The 22,805-nt window shown below is 45.4% G+C and overlaps 1 protein-coding gene across 4 annotated transcripts in view; it reads right to left on the reverse strand.

Annotated features, from left to right (window-relative positions):
* MACROH2A1 (macroH2A.1 histone) overlaps positions 1-22,805 on the reverse strand; it is a 65,111-nt gene that overhangs the window by 21,612 nt on the left and 20,694 nt on the right. For 2 of the 4 annotated variants that reach the window (XM_015140868.3, NM_001261740.1), the window contains exons 3-5: positions 14,505-14,611; positions 13,877-14,074; positions 4,568-4,675 (exon numbers count right to left, since the gene is read on the reverse strand). In XM_015140868.3, the coding sequence (XP_014996354.1) occupies positions 4,568-4,675; positions 13,877-14,074; positions 14,505-14,611 (413 nt within the window). Of the gene's footprint in view, positions 1-4,567; positions 4,679-13,876; positions 14,075-14,504; positions 14,612-22,805 lie in introns of all 4 variants that reach the window. The other 2 variants (XM_015140867.3, XM_015140865.3) reach the window with 1 other exon arrangement.

Here is a 22,805-nt window from a genome sequence, read left to right on the forward strand (position 1 = left end):
CAGAGGGGTGTGCGTCCATCTGAAGTACATGGCAGAGAAGTGGTCCTTGTGGGTTAGGAAATCAGAATTCTGGGAACTGTAAAAATTCCCAAAATTAGTCTGATTTTCTGGGAGGAATAAGGATCATTAATGGTTTCAGAATTTGAATAAGGTGACTGCTTCTTTGTACCATCATCGGGAAAGATAGAAAACTAAGTTTTAATCCACAGCATGAAGAATTTAAAGCAGCTATGAAGACTGTTAGCCACTGAGGAAAGTAACCATAGGGCACTGCCAGTTATAGAGCAGGAGAGGGTCCCACGTGGCTGCGCAGTGGGCAGAAAGGGTCGTAGCCAAGGGACCTTCAAGATCCCTTCCAGCACTGGGATCTGATGATCCTAACCTCATTGGCTTTGCTGGGCCAGCTTCTGATACAAGCAGTACTCGAGTCTTCCCTGTGGTGGGGATGTCCGTGGAAACCCTTATTCTTTACTCATGGTATATGCTCATCAGAGTATAATCTCTTTGAAGGCAAGAGTGGGTGTGGCCCCCTAACCCTGAGTGCTGCACAGTGCCTAAGCCAGTGCTGGGGTTCCCCTGGGCATGTAGAGTTAGAACTGAACATCAAACATCCTCAGATATAACTCAGATAAAATGACTGCCCCTGCCCGCTTTCCTTTAAGGCATGGTTAATGGAAATGCCAGAGCTCAGAAATTGGGCCCTGGGCCTGGCTTGGATCTGAGGCGGCTCAGAGCCAAGCTGCCCTCGCCTGGATGGGAGGCTGGCCCCCACCATTTAGGGCAGGACAGGAGGCGGTCTATCGATGATGACAGGGAAGGAGTGCCTGGATGGACACGCAGACTGCCTGACCTGACCTACTTGGCTACAGGAAATAGTACATTCCTTCTTGGTTCTTTTAAAAAAATATTAGAAACCCAATTTTAGTTAATGAAAGTGATTGTTAAAGATAGTGCCTGAGTGGTATGTTAAATCTAGCCTGCAACTGTCAGATGTTGGTGTGTCTCATTCTCTCATAATAGACAAGGAAGGAAGCCTGGCTGGTCTCATTTCCCTGTGCTGACCACCTAAAGTGCAGTTATTTTCCTGTCCCCAAAGTTCACTTCAGTGAGGGGAATGGGAAGGGCAGTGTCTTCCATAGGACCCTCCTGAATGCTGTGTCTTCCCTGGGGCACACTGCAGGGCTGGCTTCTGGCCTCACAGCTATGCTGTGTGGTTCTCCCTGCACACATGCATGCCCAGCCCGGATTTCTCCAGAGGCCTTGGACCTGGCAGCAGAATCTAGTGTATCCAGTTAGAAAGAGGCCCACAAAGATAAGGACATGGATAGACACTGCTGGATGTCCAGATGGCCGATAGCTGAGCCATTCCTTCATGGCTTTGTCAGTTTCCTAAACTATCTCAGAAGCCAGTCCTCAGCCATAGTGGCGGGGAGGGGTGAATGGTTTTTCTCCCTCACTGTTGCTTCAACTTCAAGAGCTCCCTTTCTCCTCACAGTTCTTCCAGCCCCCAGGAGAAGGGTGTGTGGATCAAAGGGAGAAAACCTATGGTACGTTACGCCTGCCTTGAATGGCCTGTGAGCTGGGATTGCCATCTTGATCATTTGGGAGGTAAGGAGACTTGTCACAGCCTCAGACTGCCTTCCCAACTCCTTCAAATAATACTGACTCTACCAAGGAAACTTAAAGCATTTACTACTACTGACACATTAGACACATTAGAAATGTTTTTTCTGAAAACTGTAAAACCTCTGAAAAAAGGCTGCAAATCTTGGCTGAACACAAAGCAAAAGCATTTAGTTGACTCAGATTCACAGCACTGATTTCCTTTTTAAAACAATTCAACAATTTGTGTGAACATTGGGCAAAATCAGAGAGTAATGGCTGTGATGACTCCTGAGACTTCAGTATGTGAAATACATCATTAACATCAATGGTCAGGCTCCTAAGCCTGGGCCATGCCTCCTAAGTAGCTTAGCAACCATGCCTTACAGGGCTGTAGCACGCACAATATCACCTTTCTCCATCCCAGCTTGCTTGCAATCTTCAAGCACTGGTTTCAATGTCACAGATAGAAAAATGAGATTCACAGGACACAGGGTACCTATAGTCACCATTCTAAAGTACCCCTTTTGAAACATTTCCTAAACTCCAAGTCAAAGTTAATGTCTATAATATTTTAAATGTGATTTTTGTAAAAACTGTGTCAGTTTCATGATTTTTGGCTTTTTTACACTATATGCCATGATTTTCACCTGACAGTAATAGCCAATAAAAAGCCAGAAAGTAATGCTTCAAAATAATGCTCTAATGTATCAACGCTCACTCCATCTCATGCTGCAGGGGTGTAGGGTTCCAGAAAGGGCAGTTGGAACCCTAGTTTCTAACACTGGTGCTTAGGCAGACTTAAGATGCTGCTTTACTTTGGAAACATGCTGTTTATTCTGCTGAGCAGTGTCTGCAGCACTAGATCTTTGGGTGCCTCTTCCTGGATATGTGAATCTTGGGTCATAAAGTCGCAAGCACATTCAACAGGAAGGGCAGTTTCTTGGTAGCTTGGTGTTTTGTTTTCACCACTTAAAAGGGGGTGATATGGGAAAGAAGGCTAGGTGGTCTGTCTGGGTCTACATTCAACCCCTTCTCTTATGGCTATTTTATACTGGGGGTTCCAGCTTAACCATTCCTTTCAGATTTTCCCTCCAAAAGTCAAGATAAGCACATTAGTTTCACTGTTAAGCTCACTGCTTTTGTTCTCCATTTTTTAAAATAACATTAAATGATATGTTTGCAATTTATTATAGAGTACCATCACTTTTCTATGGCTGTTTGTATCCTCATCCTACCAACTCTGAGTAGGGAACAGTCAGTATTAGCCAAAATTTTACTCTACTGTATTTTATTTTTATTCGTGTGACACCTGGCCCTGAGACCAGGTTTATCTGAAAAAGAAGAGTTATGTTGCTGAGAGCTGACATGTTTCTGGCTCTTGGGAGAAGCCAGCAAGATGTCTGTGGCCTTTGCCCCCTCCCCTCCAGGGCTCACAAACAGAGCCCAGAGGAGGCCGCGATCCCATTTCTTTCAGAAGATCACAGCAACAAGAAGGGCATCTGCATTTTGCATGGACATTTTTACAGCCGTATTTGCTGCTACTTTGGAAATATTTTAGTTCATCCAGCAAGGGAGGTATGAGGAATTCTGATTTGAGGCTGCCTTTGGAGTGGCTGGCAGGAGGTAGCAAGAACACAGGGAGGGGAGAGGCCAGGGTGGGAGTGCCTAAGGCCAGAGTGGGGAAAAGAGGTAGAAGGTGACCCCAGGGGCTGAACTGCTCTGTATTTCAAACGGAAGCAATGTGGATGGGTCACATTAACTTTCAATACATTACCCAAGGATATTACAGGGGTGAAAGTAGACCCGGGCAGTTGTCTTCACTGCTGAATCAAAATTTTTAAAGGAATGAAAAATATTTTAAACAAAAACTTTCAAAGCCCCAGACCTTAAGATGACAACTAGTGCTACTTTTTCTTTTGAAAAAATGCATACAAAATACAGAGAATGGTTAAAAATGTAAACAGTAATGGTTATTTTCTGGAACACAGAGTCCACCACAGGAATTGCATCATGAGAGAGAGTGCAATTAGTGACAGAAAGAGGGAAGGGGGTAGGAGGAGAACTTGCAATGACGTGAGCGAGGGAACCGTGTCACTGTGATGCAAAAGAAATTGACAGTGAGGGTTTAAAAATGATGCAGCTTCAGATCCAAGTTTGTTACCACATTCAAACTAAACACAGATTAACTTGGAAGGTCAAATTCATTCCTTTAATTTTTTAAGTATAGGATTAAAAAATTAAGAAGATCTTAATTCTTTCTTCCCACCCCTTTTTTGGTGTCAATAAAGAAATATTAGTTAACTCTCATTCTCAGGTCTTAAAAGCCTTTGCATCATTTTTATTTTCAATAAAAGTGAATCATCTTTTACAAAACCATGGCGTCCTGGCAAAGTTGCATCACTGGGGCGGCTGAAAATATATTGCCCATGGTTAAAACAAACAAACAATTAACTGGAAGAGTCATCTGGTGGTTCAGTGAAGAAACCCAGTGCACCCATCAGTACAGTCTGAAAACAATCCCCTGTAGAGGCCTGCATCAGACCTGAGGCTCTACCTTTAGTGCCCCCCAGGACAAGCAGGCTACTGGCTAGATTGTTCACCTTCCACCACCAGGGCTTGACTTCTGCCTAGTTCCCTGGCTGGTGCTATCTGATGACCAGTTTATCCCACAGAAGCAGCTCCTCCTCCAGACTAACCAAGGGTCTCCATCTCCCACAGGAGCCTTCTGCCCTCTTCTTTTTACCACTGTCTCCCTTCCCCAGCTGCCAGGGTCCTCCCTCAGCATTGTGGCCTCCCCAGCACTTAGCCCTCTCTGAGGCCACTCCCAAAGCTCACGGCGCACTCTGTCTACCCACAAGGCTGGGAGTGGCCCCCGGGACCCCCCCAGCCTTCCAGTGGAGATGGCCTGTGCCCATCTGTCCCTTGGGTCCCTCGAGTAGACTGAGGCCGCGCATCTGCCTACCTTCTGGCCGAGGAAGAGGCTCTTGGTGGAGAGGACTGTGAAGCCGTCGGCAGGTGTGCCCTCGGTTGTGCTGTCGGCGCTGGCTGCCTTACTGACTTCACCCTGCTTCTTCTTGCACAGACGGAAGGGTCAGAATGTGGGCCACACAGACACAGGCATCCTAACAGAGAGGCAGCTCCCAAGCCTCACCCATAACACCCAAGGGGAAACAGGAAACTAAACCACAACCAGTTCTCAGCATTTCTCCAAGGGGGAGCTCTGACTCATTTTGAGGTACAAGAGTTCTATGGAGTGTGTTGTTATATTTTAATCACTTTATGATCTTAAAAAAAAAACAGTCACTTAAAGGTAAAACTTCACTTTACAGTGATCATTTAGAATAGAACCATTTTCATAAATTCAGACCAAGTAAATGTCTCTTAATTAAGGATCTTCAAGTGTCTTTCCTTTCTAGATGTCTGCAATACTATTAAAGCTTAAGAGGAAAAACTGTTCTAGGTCACTAGTTCTCAAAAAGCAGACTAAGGACTATAACCCTCCAACCTTCCTGACTCCAGAAGGTCAGACTCGCTTCCACCCTCCTTCATTAAAGCCAGCGTTAGAGAAGGATGCATGTGGTGGCTGTGGTGAACCATCTGTCTCTCTGGGGACCGCCTGAACCCAGTAGTGGGCATGGTTCTTGGCTTGGTCTTCAGCTTCTTCCTCAGCATCATTAAGACTGAAATATATATGCCCTGGAGTTCCCAAGGATCTTCTGAGAGAGGTACATGACATGGAGAGTTTAAGAAACCAGCTTTCCGATCGTCTGCTTCCTAACATTTTCCTACAACTGATCTGCCCTAAGAAGGATCTACACCTGTGGTCAAGATTCCACACCAGAGCTCCTTTCATAACTACCCTCCTCTCACTTCCCAGAGTAAATATTAATATGGCACACCACTGTGGGAGTAGGGATGCATGTTTTTGGCATATTTGTATTAAGGACAAAGCCTGTATTAGAAATTGATACTCTGGCCGGGCGCGGTGGCTTAAGCCTGTAATCCCAGCACTTTGGGAGGCCGAGACGGGCGGATCACTAGGTCAGGAGATCGAGACCATCCTGGCGAACACGGTGAAACCCCATCTCTACTAAAAAATACAAAAAACTAGCCAGGCGAGGTGGCGGGCGCCTGTAGTCCCAGCTACTCGGGAGGCTGAGGCAGGAGAATGGCGTAAACCCGGGGGGCGGAGCTTGCAGTGAGCTGAGATCCGGCCACTGCACTCCAGCCCGGGCGACAGAGCCAGACTCCGTCTCAAAAAAAAAAAAAAAAAAAAAAAAAAAAAGAAATTGATACTCTGGCTAATTTGGAGATTTTCTGCATTAAAATAAATTGTAGAGTAAGGATAGTGAGAACAACATCGGTTTTCATTTAGACACTTCACCTTTCCCTTCCCCAAATTATTAACAAAAAGTACTTCACTCCTGAGGGAGGGTCTAGTGGGAGGAAATCCAGAAAGAAGGGGTGAGAAATATTACAGATGGCCATGCCTTCCTGAAGAATAAATCTGAATAAACTCAGGGCAAGGCCTGTGTCCTATCCATTTGCCTATTTAGGATTCAAATTCATTAATATGAGCATATTAACATTTTTTACTTACAATGAAAAGTAAGGTCTAATTTTGCTAACGGCTTTTAACAACAAGGGCTGATTTAGCAATTATGTTATATGGCAAACATTTTTCCCATATTTAGTGAGCTAAATCTGAAGTTCCAAGGTTACACTATAAATGAGAGAAAAAGCATTTTATCAAGAAATATAGTACTGGCAAAGATACATTACAATTATCACTATTTTGATTTTCCTATTGAGTGTTTACCATTTGATGAGTGAAAGAGAAACAGGTATAATCAACAACTATACGGTAAATCTTGGTGACACACTTTTTGGTATACTTTTCAGGAGCCAAGAATAGGAAAGGCGGTATAACAGACTTTCACAAGTCAGGTGTTTTTAATCCCGCTTTCAACAAAACTGAAGCAATACCTAATTGAGTTAATAGCTGATAGATCTTCAGAAAATAGACTGGTGAAGTTAACAGTAATGGAACAGCATTGATTTCCTCACTGTGACCATGGGTACCACGGTTATGTGAGATGTTAACAATGGGGAAACTGGGTGAGGGATATTCGAGAACTCTCTGTACTACCTTTGTAACCCTATGTAAATCTAATGCTATTCTAAAATAAAACGTTTATTACAACAAATTGATGAGATTACACTATGTACTGTTGGCATATATCAAAGAGTTCAGAGGACTGAATGATGTTGCTATAAGAAAACCGTTTCCATTTCAATTTTTTTTAGTGAAGATTTTCCAGACATTCATATCTAGAAATATATAAAAATAGGCTGAGCCCTGTTTCATTTCAACAATAAGTAATATTCAACTGAGGATACTTGAACTAGTTAGGGGGAAAAAAATCCACCCAGCCCATTACAAGATGCTTTTCCAATAAAATTTTACTTTTCCTTAACAGTTATTAGAATTTGTAATGCATTTGTCAGTTTGATCAATTGTATATTATTAATAAATGTGCTAACTATCCAATCTTGTAGAATCTACTATTTAGCACTTTTATAAAAGTAAAAAAAAAAACTTCTTCAAAATTGAAATTTATATACATTATTTTTGTTGCAGAACTAAAAAACAGAATAGAAATGTGTTACATTAAGATGAAAGTTTGTGGGGTAAGCAAAAGAGAAATAAGGAGAAAATAATGTAAACTTTCCAACTGTTAAAAATGGTCAGAGGACATAAAAGTGATACTATTCTGAAGTTTGAACTCTTAAGTTTTGTATTTGGGTCCTGACTCCCCTAACAGCATGACCGTGGGAAAACTGCTCCCTTTCCCTAAGCCTTAGATTCCTTATTTGGAACATAAGACTGGGTCTGGGAGTGGTGGCTCACGCCTGTAATCCCAAGACTTTTGGGGGCCAAGGCCAGAGGATACCAGCCTGGGTAACACAGCAAAACCCCACTGCTACCAAAAATGGAAGGGGAGAGAAGGGGGGGGGGAGGGGGAGGGAAGGGGGAAGGGAGGGAGAAGGAAGGGAAAGGGAAGGGAAAGGGAAGGGAAAGGGAAGGGAAAGGGAAGGGAAAGGGAAGGAAAGTAAGAAAATGAGACTAAGACTGGAGAGTTCCTGATTAAACGATTGGCCTTAGAAAGTAGTAAAGCACTCTAGAGACAAGCCATCACTACCTGGTCCTATATAGCCCGCCCACTTGGCAAAGAACTTCTGCCTCTTCCCTTCAAGGTTCCCACCCGACAGGACAACAGAGCAGGTGCTTAAGGTCAGCACAGTTGTCTTGTGAGATGTTAACACATTCAAATCATAGCAACTGTGCCCAAATTTTTCATAAAGCCTATTGTCTGAAATTATGTCTCTTCCTAATGTTTTGGTATTAAAATGCCCTTTCTTATGGTTGCCTAGTATTCCATGGTGTATATGTGCCACATTTTCTTAATCGAGTCTCTCACTGATGGACATTTGGGTTGGTTCCAAGTCTGCTATTGTGAATAGTGCTGCAATAAACATACATGTGCATGTGTCTTTATAGCGGCATGATTTATAATCCTTTGGGTATATACCCAGTAATGGTATTGCTGGGTCAAATGGTATTTCTAGTTCTAGATCCTTGAGGAATCACCACTGTCTTCCACAATGGTTGAACTAGTTTACACTCCCACCAACAGTGTAAAAGCGTTCCTGTTCCTCCACACCCTCTCCAGCACCTGTTGTTTCCTGACTGTTTAATGATCGCCATTCTAACTGGCGTGAGATGGTATCTCATTGTGGTTTTGATTTGCATTTCTCTGATGACTAGTGATGATGAGCATTTTTTCATGTGTCTGTTGGCAGCATAAATGTCTTCTTTTGAGAAGTGTCTGTTCATATCCTTTGCCCACTTTTTGATGGGGTTGTTTTAGTTTTTCATGTAAATGTGTTTAAGTTCTTTGTAGATTCTGGATATTAGCCCTTTGTCAGATGGCCTTTGTAGGGACATGGATGAAGCTGGAAACCATCATTCTGAGCAAACTATCACAAGGACAGAAAACCAAACATCGCATGTTCTCACTCATAGGTGGGAATTGAACAATGACAACGCTTGGACACAGGACGGGGAACATCACACACCGGGGCCTGTCAGGGGGTGAGGGGCTGGGGGAGGGATAGCATTAGGAGATATACCTAATGTAAATGATGAGTTAATGGGTGCAGCAAACCAACATGGCACATGTATACCTATGTAACAAACCTGCACATTGTGCACATGTATCCTAGAACTTAAAGTATAATTTAAAAACATGCCCTTTCTTCTATGAAATGGTGATACTAAGTGGTAGATTATTTTCATATCTCAGTTTGGGGGAAATAAAAGTTAGCAAGCAATCCTGCCTTTCAGTTCCAAAAATACTGTTATAATTTTATATTTTCCTATAAACCCATAAATTTCCATGTATTGGACACCTGCCCGGCTTTGTTCTGAGCAGAAAACCTGTTAGGTCAGAGTCAGCTGGGTGACATTTAAGAATCTGTAGAACTGAGCATCCAGAAAGACTTATGTAAAATCATCACCCCACGTTTACCTATATTTAGTCTCTTATTCTAATGTTTGAACAGCCTAAAATTTCAATAGAAGGCCAGCAAATTTTTGTAATAGTAGCTTCTCAAACGAACCAATTCCTTTCACTGGCTTCCCTTACCAGAACATTAATCACTCAATTTGCAGTTTAAATATTTATTCCTCAACAAGAAAAAGAGGCACTCTACGAAAATCACCTTGGGCTTTTGCCGGGTGGTGAGGAGCAAGCCTGTATTTATGATCTAGGAGGGTAGTTTTCATATGGGGATAGGGTGAGGTTTGTTGATGGTTTGTGTTTGAAAAAATCCCTGGTGAGATCATTATTATTCAAAAGTTTGGCAAAAACTGGCTTCTTAGAGATCCCGTAAAAGTTATCCTATGATTCTTAGTGTACATTCTGATGGATCTTAACCTAAGGGACAAAATTAGGCATAGTTTCCTTTGAATTTTAGGTATTTTATTTTATGCATTTGGAATCTTTATCTCGAGTAAGGGTCCCTAGGCTTCCCTCACTGCCAAAAGTATCCATGTTACAAAAACGTTAGGGAGCCCGCAGGCAAGTCCTGTCACGTTCTCTTAAGAGGGGCCAGGCATGCTCCCACCTCAGGCCTACTTGCCACTCCTCTGCCAGGAGCTCTCTGCCCCCAGTCACTTGAATGGCCAAATACCTTACTCTGCTGGGGCTCCGCTCCAGTATCATGGCAGCAACCTCACCTCACTGCCTATGTAAAATAATACTGGCTCTGCCATCATGCCACTTTATTTTTGTCATAGCGGCTACTCCCTCCCGTCTTCTGTAATGAATCTGTACATCCTCCCTGAACACTGAGGGAGGGCAGGGACTTTGTTCTCTGCCACATCTCCACTACTGAGAATAGTAACTAGTGTATACAGACTAGATACAAATTGGCCAAATGAATATTCATTTTTTAAAAACTCAGTACTAAACATTAAAAAGATGAGGTGGTTTTTGAGATTAATGTAGTTAAATGCCCCAAAAGTGAGTAATAGCCAAAGTTAAAAATATACTCACTCTTTGCCTCAGTAAGTTCACTTTGAGGACTTTATCCTATACATTTACTTGCACGTGAGGACAGAGACCCACAAACAATGACAGTTACTGTTTGTCAGAATGAATGCTAGAACAATCTAAAAGTCCACTTGTAGAAGGGTGATGATATGGTTTGGCTCTGTGCCCCCCACCCAAATCTCACCTCAAATTGTAATCCCCATAATCCCCATGTGTCAAGGGTGGGACCAGATGGAGGTAAATGGATCATGGCGGGTGGTTCCCCCCTGAGCTGTTCCCATGACAGTGAATGAGTTCTCATGAAATTTGATGGTTTTATAAGTGTCTGGCATTTCCCCTGCTTGCTCCTCTCTCTCCTGCTGTCCTGTGAAGAGGTGCCTTTTGCTGTGATTCTAAGTTTCCTGAGGCTTTCCCAGTCATGTGGAACTGTGAGTCAATTACACTGCTTTTCTTTATAAATTACTCAGTCTCGGGCCTTTCTTTACAGAAGTATAAGAATGGACTAATTCGGCTGGCTACACTGGTTTTATATATCACATAAGTGACCAGTCATCCCATGCAACACTAAAGCAGCTCTACATGCAGAGACATGGAAGGACTGCCCCGAGAGTGACAGGGGCAGTGAACACAGGTGCCAGACACTATTCTATGCACTTCCATGAATTCTGTTAAGCCTCACAACCACCTTGTGTTACATCTGCTTTTTAAGATGAGGAAACTGAACACCAGAGATGTTCTGCAACCTGCCAAGATCATGCAGCTAGGAAATGGCTAGCCCCAGAGCCTGCACTCTTACTCACTATGCCACACTGCTAAAATAGGGGGGTCATATGATTTTTTATTTAAAAAAAAAAGAGCAAGTAGGATGGGGAGGGATTTATACCTCTATATGCTTTTATATGCATAGACTGTCTGAAAGGAGACATAAAAACTCGTTGAGTGCGCCCTGGGGAGAAGTAGGGTGAGGGACTACAGTGGGAGCAAAATTTTTTTTACTGCATACTCTTTTGTTCAAACTCATACATATGCCCTACTGAAAAACATTATGTAATATGCATATGGTTACTGAATTGTAAGGCTGGAATGGACCCAATCATTCTATGGGTGGAGGTAAATTGAGGCACAGAGAGGGAACAGACTTGCCCGAAGGCACCCAAGTGGAGAGTGGGAGCCCTAGTGTACAGCCAGGGCTCTGGACACCCAGCCCCTGGTGCAGTTTGTTGCCTTCTCCAACCATTTCCACTATAGCTGACTCAGCTGTCACAACTGAGATTTTCAAAACCTCCAAATTATGTGGGGAAAATTATGATTTGGAATTCAAGTGTTGACACCTGAAAAATACCAACTCTCACTACAAGTGCTTTAGCATGTTACTAACGCTTTCTCTGCATGTCCCTGGAAAGGTTATTTTCAGAACATTCCACTTAAACCTAGAGATGCAGGGTTTTCTGCTGTTTCTGGGAGCTGACACCACAATTTACATTAAACAAATGTTTTGAAAATTAGCTGTTCACGGTTCCAATTTCAGCTTCCCCCAGGGTTTAATGTTAGCCAAATACTGGTACAGTAAGCAGACAATGTGTTTTATTGTGTGGAAGAAAAACAGACCACCATAACAGACTTCCTGCTTTTGTAATCAAGGGAAAAGTTGAGTGGTCGAGTGATTATTGGCATATGGTTATTAGAAACACTAAGTTCCAAATATAGCTACTAGGAGCTAAAGACACCCCCGCTCCAAATATTTCAAGTCCAAAAAGTAAGATGAATTCCTAGTGTTTAGTAAATTGGAAAGTTCAGAAAGTCGTACAACAAAAACTACTAGAGAAAGACTAGAGTAACGGGAACAAGATTCAGCCCAGGTTTGCCAGCAGATACTGGCATCTGAGAGACCCACTCAAATATCAACAGTGAACGCATGAAGGAGGGCGATGGCTCAGGACACAGCCAGGGCAAAGGCTAAGCTGAGGACATGGTCCTGCCCCTGCTGGTCCTCAGCACCAAGGGCCCTGCTCTGTGGGCAGCCAGGTCTCTGGGGCTCATAATCAAAAGATAGATTCAATATCTTCATTGCCTTTTTAACATTTAAAAAGGGTTGCACAAGCACTTTCCTCCTGCCTTCCCTTCCCTGCCCTCCTCCCAACTGCAAATGTTGAAAGGGAAAAAGAAACTGTCCAATCTGCTAATTCTATAGTTAGCAGGAATGAGCAGTGGAGCATTCTGTGAAATCCCTGCCTGGCCTCAAGCCTCTTCCAGGACTTGTGAGCTAGGTGGAATGCAAGTGTCTGGAAATAACTTACAGGACACTCAATATTGGATTTCTCTCTCAAAGAGGTGGGAGTGATTCTGGGCCTAAGGGTGGGTGGCAATTTGGCAAGAGGAATTTAGATTTTGTGCATACAAAGAAATACAGACTCTTCCACCTCAACTAAAGAAAGCTCCACAAACAGTGTGGATGTGAGAAGGTTGGGGGGTCACAGAAGATGTCCCTGCATGCGGGTGAAAGCCAATCTGCCTGAGGCACAGGCAGGCTCAAAGGAGAGGACATGCTGACAGAACAGCTCTGTCTACCTGGTCACAGCTCCTTGAGCCTGTCCTGGGAAGGTGTCCTCACTGTCTCACTCAGGTAAGAGGATTTGGGCTCATGTAGGAAGAAATTCCTGACACTGCATCATTAGATTCCACAGGGCATTTCCAGGAACTTCTTCTTGAGAGTCTTGCAAAATACAGAGGTCACCTTCTGCCAGGGGTAATTTCCTCCTGATCTGGCGGGAGGCCAGAAGGAGGACTCCTTAAGGGGTACCTCAGAGCAGGGCAGCCTCTAGATTCCATTTTCTTAGAGACCAAGCTTTGGTGGCACTGTCCATTGTTTGTTGGCTCTGGAGGCTATGACAACAGCTGACAGGTAGGACTCGGCAAAGGAACACAGAAAATGTATCCCAGTTGCCTTGTAGTCTCCAGCTCCTGCTCAGACAGGTGAGCACAGCAGTCACAGGCCTGGACCTCCGGAGGGTGCTCCTCTACACTGAGGATCATGACCTGGAGTCTGCTGGCCTTCCCCACCCAAGACGACATCAGATGATACTAATGAGAGGGTTTCCAGCACCTAGGACCCAGCCAATCCAAGTTAGGCCCAGGAAGAAGCACCTGAGTAATACGTCCATTTTCCTCCTTGACAGAAACAACCATTCTAGAGTGAACTGTCTGGAGCGCCCTGATGGAAGACATGCAGCCATGGCAACACGAGAGTTCTGCAACTGAGCATCAGGGTATGCAGGCAGCTGGCCACAGGACTAGACAGTGGCTGTCCCCTAGCACAGGGAAGCCCCCTTCCCACAGGTGTGTGCATCTCCCTGAAAGGGCCAGCTTGGGAGTCCTTCCAGCTTGAGGCTATCCCTGAAAGCCCACCATCCATCCACTTTGCCCACAGGGGTTCTGTCCTTCAACTGGGTCCAGACTCTGGGAGGGCCTCCTGACTCTGGCTACTTGTATTGGATTAGCCCTTCTGGAGTGTAATCAGCTCCTACATGTTCCTCCTTTATTCTCTCCCATCAGTGGGATGAGCCCACAGGGGAACGGTGGCGGGGAGGCCTGGTAACCCTGTTTATCTGTACCCCATCCTATTCCACTTCATACATTCCAGCCAAATCACGTACCTTGGATTTCCGGGCCCCTTTCTTGCCTCCTGCTTTTTTAGACACAGGCTTCTTCTGGGATGGAGACTTGGCCTTTTTGGCTGGGGGTGGTGTGATGATGGCTTCCAACTTTCCTTTGGATCCCCGCTTCTTCGCTAGCAACTCAGGGTGGATGTTGGGTAACACCCCCCCACTGGCTATGGTGACTCCTTTTAGCAGCTTTCAGGAAAACCAGAATAGCAGATGGTGAGCCAGATACCCTGCTTCTAACCTTCAAGAAGCCAGCCCTGCCCAGGACAGTCTTTTGCTTTGGGTTGGTGCAGCTCCTTCCTCCATGGCATCCTCCATGAGGATGCTGCCAGGACTCAGGCTCACTGCTCAGGGATCCAGTCCCCAGAGTCCCTCACTCAAATGGAATTTAGATCATCTCTCTCCTTCTGGGAGAGCCAAATACCTTGTTTTATCCTGCTTCCCCCAACACTCCCAATAAGGCCTTGGGGAAAAACTGCCATGGGAGGCAGGGAAGCTGCTAATTAATCCTGCAGTCCACACCTTTCATAACCAGCCAACACCAAAGCCACTCAGCTATGTTTCTTGGGCAGTATGACCACCTGCTCAAACATCAGTGGGAGATGGGAGAGCCCCATACCTGATTCAGCTCTTCATCATTGGCCACAGCCAGCAGGATGTGCCGGGGTGTGACCCGTCCCTTCTTGTTGTCTCTCGCTGCATTGCCAGCCAGCTCCAGAATCTCCGCTGTGGGGAGCAGAGATGAGCGTATGGTCATGTTAGAGGACCATGTGTCCCCACCCCAGTCCCCATGTTCACAGTGCCAGGAATGGGCACAGGCAGCTACTTCAGGAAGCAGCTACCCTGAGGTGAAAAGCTGTGGGCAGAGTCACAGAGGTGCTGAATGGCAAAGCTGAGTATGACCTAGGAAGCCCCAGGTACAATGCCCTTGTTTGGGAGATGAAGGAATTGAAGCTGAGGGAGGAGAAGGGACCAGCCGAAGATCACTCAGTGAGTGAGTGGGAGGGCTGAGATCTGAACCCAGTTCCAGCTCCCATTTCCCAGAAAGGGTGCTTGCAGTCAGCACTGCAGATGTCACCAGGGCCAAACCCAAAGTCTTCAGCGTGGTCCCTGAGAGTATACCATGTCTGCTTATAGGGTTTCAAGGACAGGATGACTTGCTGTTGAGGAGGCCTGTTAACCAATCTTTGTTGATTACATCAATGCTGAATGCCTGCACATCTGGATGCAAAACTAGAAGGATGTGACTGGATTCTTTACAAAGTCAATGTCATAAATACGTTTTTTAAAGGGTGTGTGGGGGGGGGCGGGGAGGTATTGTAGATTCAAAAGGCTAAAAAGACATAACGGCCAAATATAATGTGTCACTCCTTGATGAAATCCTGATTCTTTTAATAAAAGCTAGGAAACTCATTTTGGAGACAACTGAAGAGATCTGAATGTGGACTGGGTATCAGACCCAGGGAGTTATTAATTTTCTTAAGTGTGATAATGGTATTGCCATTCTGTAGGGAGCACCCTTGTTCTTAGGAGATACATGCTGATGTATTTAGGGTGAAGCATCTTGATGCCTACAACTTGCCCTCCATCCTGAAAAAGCTCTAAGGAATAAAGCAAATATGGCAAAATGTTAAGAGTTGTTAAATCCAGGTATATGATTATAAGAACATTCTCATAATGTTTATAAGACAGAATTTCAAGGAAATTCTGTCATTTGCAACAACATGGATAAACCTGGAGGACATTATGCTAAGTGAAATAAGCCAGGTACAGATGGAAAATATAGCATGAATTCATTTCTATGTGTAATCAGGGACTGGGGGTGGGGTCGGGGTGAATGCTGGTCAAAGGACATAAAGTTTCAGTTAGAAGTTTTAATGATCTATTGTGCAGAATGGTAACTATAGTTAACAATCATGTATATTTAAAAATTGTGAAAATAATAAATTTTAAAAGTTCTTAACACAAGGAAATAAGTATGTAAGGTGATGAAATAAAGAGTATTCTTGACATTCTGTATGTCTGAAGTTTTTCAAAATGAAATGTATGAGAGAAAAGAAAAACTAGAAGGGCTATGAGCATAACCCATAGTTAGTACTAAGTTAGAGTTGATTTACCTGCCACCTGGGCACAGTCTCACATGACAAGACAGGTTTTCCACAGCACCAAAGATGGTGGGAATTAGGAAGTACCCTTTGGCAAGACCTGGTTTTCTCCTTGGCATTACAGTTCTCTTGGTAACCTGTCAACCTCATCACTGTCTCCTTGTTTTCTTAGTGAGGCATACGGATAGACCCAGAATGGATCTTATATTCTCCACTTCTGCAATTCTGCCCATACTGGGATGTCATTCTAGGCTACCCTTCTGGGCCCAACTCAAGTCTGACCTCCTTCCAGTACTAAAGAATTTCTAATATTTAGTTATGTTGTAAACACTATATTTCTCCAGCAACATCAGCACTCAAGAATCATTATGAAATAACTAGGAACAAAATTCTAGCTGCACGAAAATCATGTGTTAAAAATTTACAGTATGACACAGGGCATACATTTTTAAGAGGTACTAACAGCTCAACCCAATGCAAAAAATCTGCTGTATGTGTGTAAAGCTAAAAAACTGCTTGGCTACTCAAGGAAACTCTCGTATTAGCTTTGGGGGTGGGGGCAGGAGGAGATCAGACACACTTGAAACAGCAGGTTTCCCCCTAAATCCAAGGCAGGAATTCCTTTGCTCGGTAATCACCACACTGATGACACACAACTCTGTGCTTGGCAGGAAGGACCCAACACACCATGAGGCCCCTGTCTTCTCAGTGTTCCCAGGCCTGCAGGGATACACATGCCAGTGATACAGAGAGTGATAAAGAATGCCACAGGGTCCCTTACCTGGGCTTTATACGTGTGAGAGCCACAAAACCAAGACAGGGTGGAAGGCAAGATAGCCAGTGCTTACATGGAATCTTGTGGAGGGGCTCACATTTCCCACTTTCACCCATCAGTCTCCACAAAGCTACTCCTTTCCCTGTACCAGTGTCAGCACAGTTTAGTTTACCAGTGGAGCAGGGAGATGGCCACCCAGCAGTTTCACTGAAGCTACCTTATCATTGATCGTGGTACTGTCTCAATGCCCAGCAGTGATGGGTCCATCTTGGCCAGGCCAAAAAGGTGCCTGTGATGCCTATGTGACCTTGGGCCCTGGATACCGTGAATGCAGAAGCGCCTGCCTGGCCAGCCCAGCTTGCCCTTCATTCTCCTATGTTCATAGACGGGAGAGCACATCCGCAATGCCACTGTCCTGCCCACGGCCCAAGAGGACACCAAACCAAGAGTCTAAGCCCAACAAGAACACAGAGCCTGGGAGCAATGGAACAGGAGGGAGAGTCAGCCATGATGGGCCCTGGGCAGAATCCTTGCAGCAGGAAGGCCTGAGAGGCACATCGAGCACCACAGAGCTGTAGCCCACTTTGCTGGCTTCCCCTCCCTTCCTCAACCTTCCCCTTTTGGAGGCCACAGAGAAGTTTTGGGCCATCGGTATCTGCAGAGCCAGAATATACAGGAGGCAGCTGATGGATTACAATCTTTTGACCATAATGTGCTAAGAATGCTTTACCTGCCCCTCATTAACAGAGAGAAAGGGAGGGAGAAGGAGAATGCCCACAGTGGTGACCTGTTTTGCTAAGTCCTAAGTCCAACCCTTTGGCAAGAAAATCATTTGAAGGTAGTTTCTCAGGAAAGTGGAGGTGGCCTGTTTCCTCTTCCTGCCCAAAACGTTAGAGGAAGGCCCTTCCTGAGAGAAGGCCCAGTGGCCATTGGGGGTAGGGGAGGAGGGGAAGGATGTGGTCTTTATTTTCTGCAGTGCTGCCTTCACTTTTTTTTGTGCAGGAAAAATAAGGATGATGGATAAAAAGACCTGGAAAAGTGTGGTTGGGCCCCTGACTTGGGTGAGGGCAGGCAGTATATAAAGAAGAAAAGAAAGCAATGGAGTAGCCCAGAAGTAAGCACAAGGGCTGAGAAACCTGAAGCTGGATTCTCCAGGAGCTAGAGGACATTCTTCCTGGCTTTGCAAGCTTTACCCCCTTACGCTCTTACTTTGTGACTGAAAGTTCAGCAGACTCAGTTTCTCCACTAGGGAAACTTGAAGGACTGTGCTCATGTTTTGCTATTCAACTGGGAATCAGGGATGCCACACTGGACCAACCTGTAAGTGACAGTGAGTAGCAAGGTGGATGAGGAGGGGCAGGAAGGAGCATCTCAGCTCCTTGGAAAGAACGGGGCAGGGAAGTCATTCTGCTGCTTTTTACCAAGGAGCCCCCAAATCCAAGACTCTTACTTTTTGCAAAACCCCAGCTCATCTTTGATCTGCGCAAGCCAAAATTACTGCCTCCCCATACTCTTACCGTCATAGAGTGGGCCCTCAGCCCTGTGGGTAGGGAGGAGGGAGCTGGGTCAAGGAGGGATAACAAAGAAGGGCATAGATCCACCCTCCAGCTAGTTGAGCAAGAGCTTTATCTTCTGTTTACGCTTGCATTTTTTTCAGATGGATAGTTACCATAGTAACCCCATCGTTAAGGGACACACAGGACAGAGCACCTCAGAAACACACCTTTTATGAGAAGTATGTTCAGTGCCCCACCTCTCTCCTGAGCTGCAGCAGCAGAGGGCTGGGGCATTTCACCATGGCCAGGGAAGACGGAGGGTGCCCGACTTAACAAAAGCAGTAACCTAGAGCACACACTCATCCCTTGCCAACCATCAGTAATACCCACCCTCTCATCCTTAGTCCAGGTTTAGAAAAAGCCATCGTAAAGGGCTTTCCTAGCTAAGAAAGGGTTGTCTGCTGCAGAGAGTAGAGGTGCAAAATGCCAGCAACTCAATAAGATGGAACAGTTCCCATCTGCTCTCCAGGGCATGTTCCTATTGGAGGGAGTAGGAGGGGGAGAGAGGGTGACTGACTGCTGAGGAATTGGGGCAGGGCACACGTCACCAAAGAAGATGTCCTGATGTAGTTTTCTTCCCTGTAAGTGATCCTCTGCTTTGCAATAATATGGAGGGCAAAGTAATGGAGGCCCCAGGCTCAGGGCTGTACAGCAATTCCTGCCTGCCCCCCATGCACACTGGGATGGCCCTCACATCCCCACCAGCAAGGAGGGCTTTCTCCTAGGCTAGAACAGAGCCAACTTCAGCCTCTGCCTCAATCTGAATGGAGCCTATGCCTTCCTACAAGGGGGAGGGTGGATTCTTTCACTCAATTCATTTCATAAAATGGAAGGTTTTGTGTGTCTCTAAATGTTTTGTCTGTGGCCGGTCTAAAAGAAAAGGGATTCTGAGAAAGATAACCAGGAAAACACCAGATCTATGGACACAAATCCTTTTCTCCAGAGTTTCCAGTGCTCAGCCCTTGGATCCTCCCTTGAAGGGAATTTTCAGGAGCCGCAGCCTGGAGGCTGTAACCAAAATAAATGGAATCCATAAGAAACCACAGGAGGAAACTGGAAAAAGAACAATTAGAAAAAACAGAACCCCATACCAGGTTCTCCACCCCAACAAGCCAAGTCTTCTCAGTCGGTGACAGTCTGTTTCCAATGACCAATACTAGACTGATTTGGGGCCCAAGGCGCTTAGGGTCCGCTCTGAAGAGGATTGTAAGTGTGGTAAAGTTCCCAATTATAAATGGTGCAAAGGGAACAGGTTGAATGGTGAGCAAACTGGCCAGCTCATTAGCTCTTCTAAGATTTTTGTTTTTCAAAACACATAAGCCTCAGGTTCTCACTCCTGGCCAGGGCTAGTCTCCGGCAACTACTGAGTGGCTGGCACCATCATCTGTAGTGGCCTAGATGATGCGACCATATCCCCTCTCCTCAGAGCTGCAAGCCCTGCAGAGGCACCCTAGGCCAAACGTTCCCCAGCTTCATTGAACATGACTGTTTTAAGGCCGCTTGACAAAATTCCCACATCCTTGGGTAACAGCATGGTTTGGCAGCCTTTTTTACTACAGACCAGCCGTCTGAACATGAATACCTTTGACAGGTCTACTTTCCAAGTTCAGCCAGAGACAAAAGGCTTAGGGTCCTTTTTCTTTTTTCCAAATGTCTTGAACGAAAACATATCTGTTGTATTGAAGCATTTTGTCTATCTTCCTTCAGCAAGATGAAGTCATGGTTTGCAGAATTAGACTCCTAACAGCTAACAGGTGATGTGTTGAGGCTGTGCCAAACTCTAAACACAGCCCTTGCAATAAGAGTCAGGGGCTTTAACAGAGCCGTTTGAAGCTCTGTAAAACAGAGCTCATCTAACAAAAGAAATACTGAAAATAACAACCAGAAATCAAAGAAAAGCAAATGTTCACATAATCCCAAGGAGAAAACATGTTTGCTACAAAGCCAACAACATGACAAGCAATCTGTTTATTGTATTTCTTTCGATTCATCATCCTTCCATCAGCAGCCCTTTGAGTTCAGATCTGTTTTACACCATTCCAGAAGGCCTTAACCCAATCAACCCCAATCGGAAGGTGATTGCTAAGAGCTTCCTGCATTCTGACCACACCACAACCTCCTCCAATTCCCTTGGTGGCTCCAAGTGTTTGCAGCCACATCCCAGAATCCACTGCCCCCATCCCACCTTTTCAGGAGGTGAGTGGCAGGGTCTGAAGCCTGCCGAGCCATCAGCTCGGAGCTCTGGGCCACAGCAAAGCTCTCCATCTGCTTGTCCCAGGGGCCTCAAAAGAACCAGAATTCCACAGAGAAAATAAAACCTATAGCAGTGATTGAAAGTAGTATTCCAAAGATGGTTCCGAGTCTGACACAAACTCATCTACTGTTGTTAAGCCCATTGCAGACTCCTCCGAAAAGTCCAGGAGCCAGGGGTCTCAGAGACAGCATTTGGTCCCGTCTTCTGCATTCGCACAAAGTCTCCCAATAAGATGGAAATGCAGCTTAATTTGGGAACCTGTAAAGTAAGCTCCACTGGCTGGAACTTTCAGCCCTATTTCAAAGTTTACATTATACATAATAACAAAAGGGAGCTATGATTCTTAGCAAACATTACCTTAATCTAACCCACCAACCCAACTCAGTGCCCGAATATCTTCCTTGTCAGGAAAGTTTTCCTCTGCCTTCCTCATCTCTAGTGCTGTTTCAGCCACCCACTCTGTCTGCAGTGGAGGGCAGCAACCATGAATGGCACTGTGGTGAGAGCCCGGGGTCTGCTGACAGACTGTCGGGGTTTGGATCCCTGCTCCTGCAATTATCTGTAAGACGTGGCCAAGTGCATCTAAACCTGTTTCCTATTCTATACAGGAGGAGTGATAGCTGAGGTTACCTCTAGGCTTATGAGATTAATGAGTTACCAAGTAAAATGGTTAGTACACTCAGTAAATTCAAGCTACTACTGTTGAGGCTACAACTGCACTATTTAAGAAAGTGCGACAAGCTTGATTACAAGGAGAAAACTGTACTTCCTTTGCCTCGATTTCCTCTATCTAGAACTGGATGATTTGGACGGGTGGATTTGTGCCAAAAGGAGGAAAAAAGCAACAGAAAACCTGGTGTTTCCTCTGCCAATAGTTTACTCTTTGCTGTTATGCTTAACAGTTAACATATGTTTGAAAAATGCACTTGAACTTGATTAACCTCGGTGCTGCCAGACAGACCTGCCTTGATGGAACACAGCACCAGGGCGCCCCCACAGGCATCTCTACCTTGGGAAGAGATATGGGGCTTTTGTCTGACCCCAGCAGGGTGTGTAAAGCCAGGGGCTCAGGCAGTAGAAGTCAAGGCCCTGGGAAGGAGAAGGCGCCTGCGGAGGCCCTGAGAAACCTGTTCTACTCCAAGGCCTGGCTGGCAGCTGGGCAGGACTCTCTGCCCCACCAATCACTTGCTGTCAAGGACTCTCAATTAAGTTACAAGGAAATGGTTAATATGTATGTTTGTTTTGATAGGGAAAACCACAGCCATTTGTTCTTAATTCATCTCAGGAAGGGGTGAACAATCAGCAATGTCTGCTGAAATGAAATGATTTGCAGAGTATAATGTAAAGAGGAAACTCATTTAAGGAGTCCTGTCATGGTACCATTTCCCAGATGGACTCAAAAGGGAAAGAGCAAGGAGCAGAACAGTGAGCTTCTTGGGCTGCGCTGTGTTGGGGGAGGCGGCGACGTCTGTGATCGGGCTACACATGTTCATCAAGACAGGGGAGCAGCTTTGCCCACTGGGAGCAGAATCAGGGACTTGTTCAGAGGGAGACGTTTTGTTCTATTCCCTTTTGTGCTGTTTGAATTTATGTTCTGTATATTTTCCTTTCAAAATGAAAATAATTAAAACGCTGGATAGATGAGAAGCTACAGGCACTTTTGCTACCCACTGCCCCAGCTGGCCTTTGGTACCACAGGTCACAAGCACCCTTACCCTCAGACACTCTGCCCCAGCCTGCTTAATCCTGCTTCTCCCAAAAAAAGGTTCTGAGCATGTGAAGACTCTTTTTTCATGGCTGTTTTTAGAGCAGTGTGAGTGTGTCACAGAAAGGGAGGCCCCTGAGAGGGGACTATAGCTCCTGGGGTCTTTACCAGCCTGGCCTCTGTGCTGTCTGCCTGTGTGGATTCCCGACACTGAGGGCCACTTGTCTAAGGATTTGCCTGAGCTCCAACACCTAGGATTCCACCTCCTCTTCGCTAAGGGGACAATAAAGGACACTGGCCAAAAAGCTTTCCATCTCCAGTCCTCCTCAGCACCACTGAGTGACACAAGCTCCCCACACCTGACTGGGCACTGCCCTCTCCGAGGCCTGCTGTGGCTCCTCAGGGCAGCTCTCTGCCCAGTACGTCACTTGCTCTGCCACTGCTACGGCAGCAGTTCCAACATGCACCAGACCGCCCCTTCCCTGCAGGCCAGCACCTGTCACTCCAGGGGACTTCGCCCCTCAC

This window comes from Macaca mulatta, chromosome 6, assembly GCF_049350105.2.
Source record: "Macaca mulatta isolate MMU2019108-1 chromosome 6, T2T-MMU8v2.0, whole genome shotgun sequence".
NCBI classification, from domain to species: Eukaryota; Metazoa; Chordata; class Mammalia; order Primates; family Cercopithecidae; genus Macaca; species Macaca mulatta.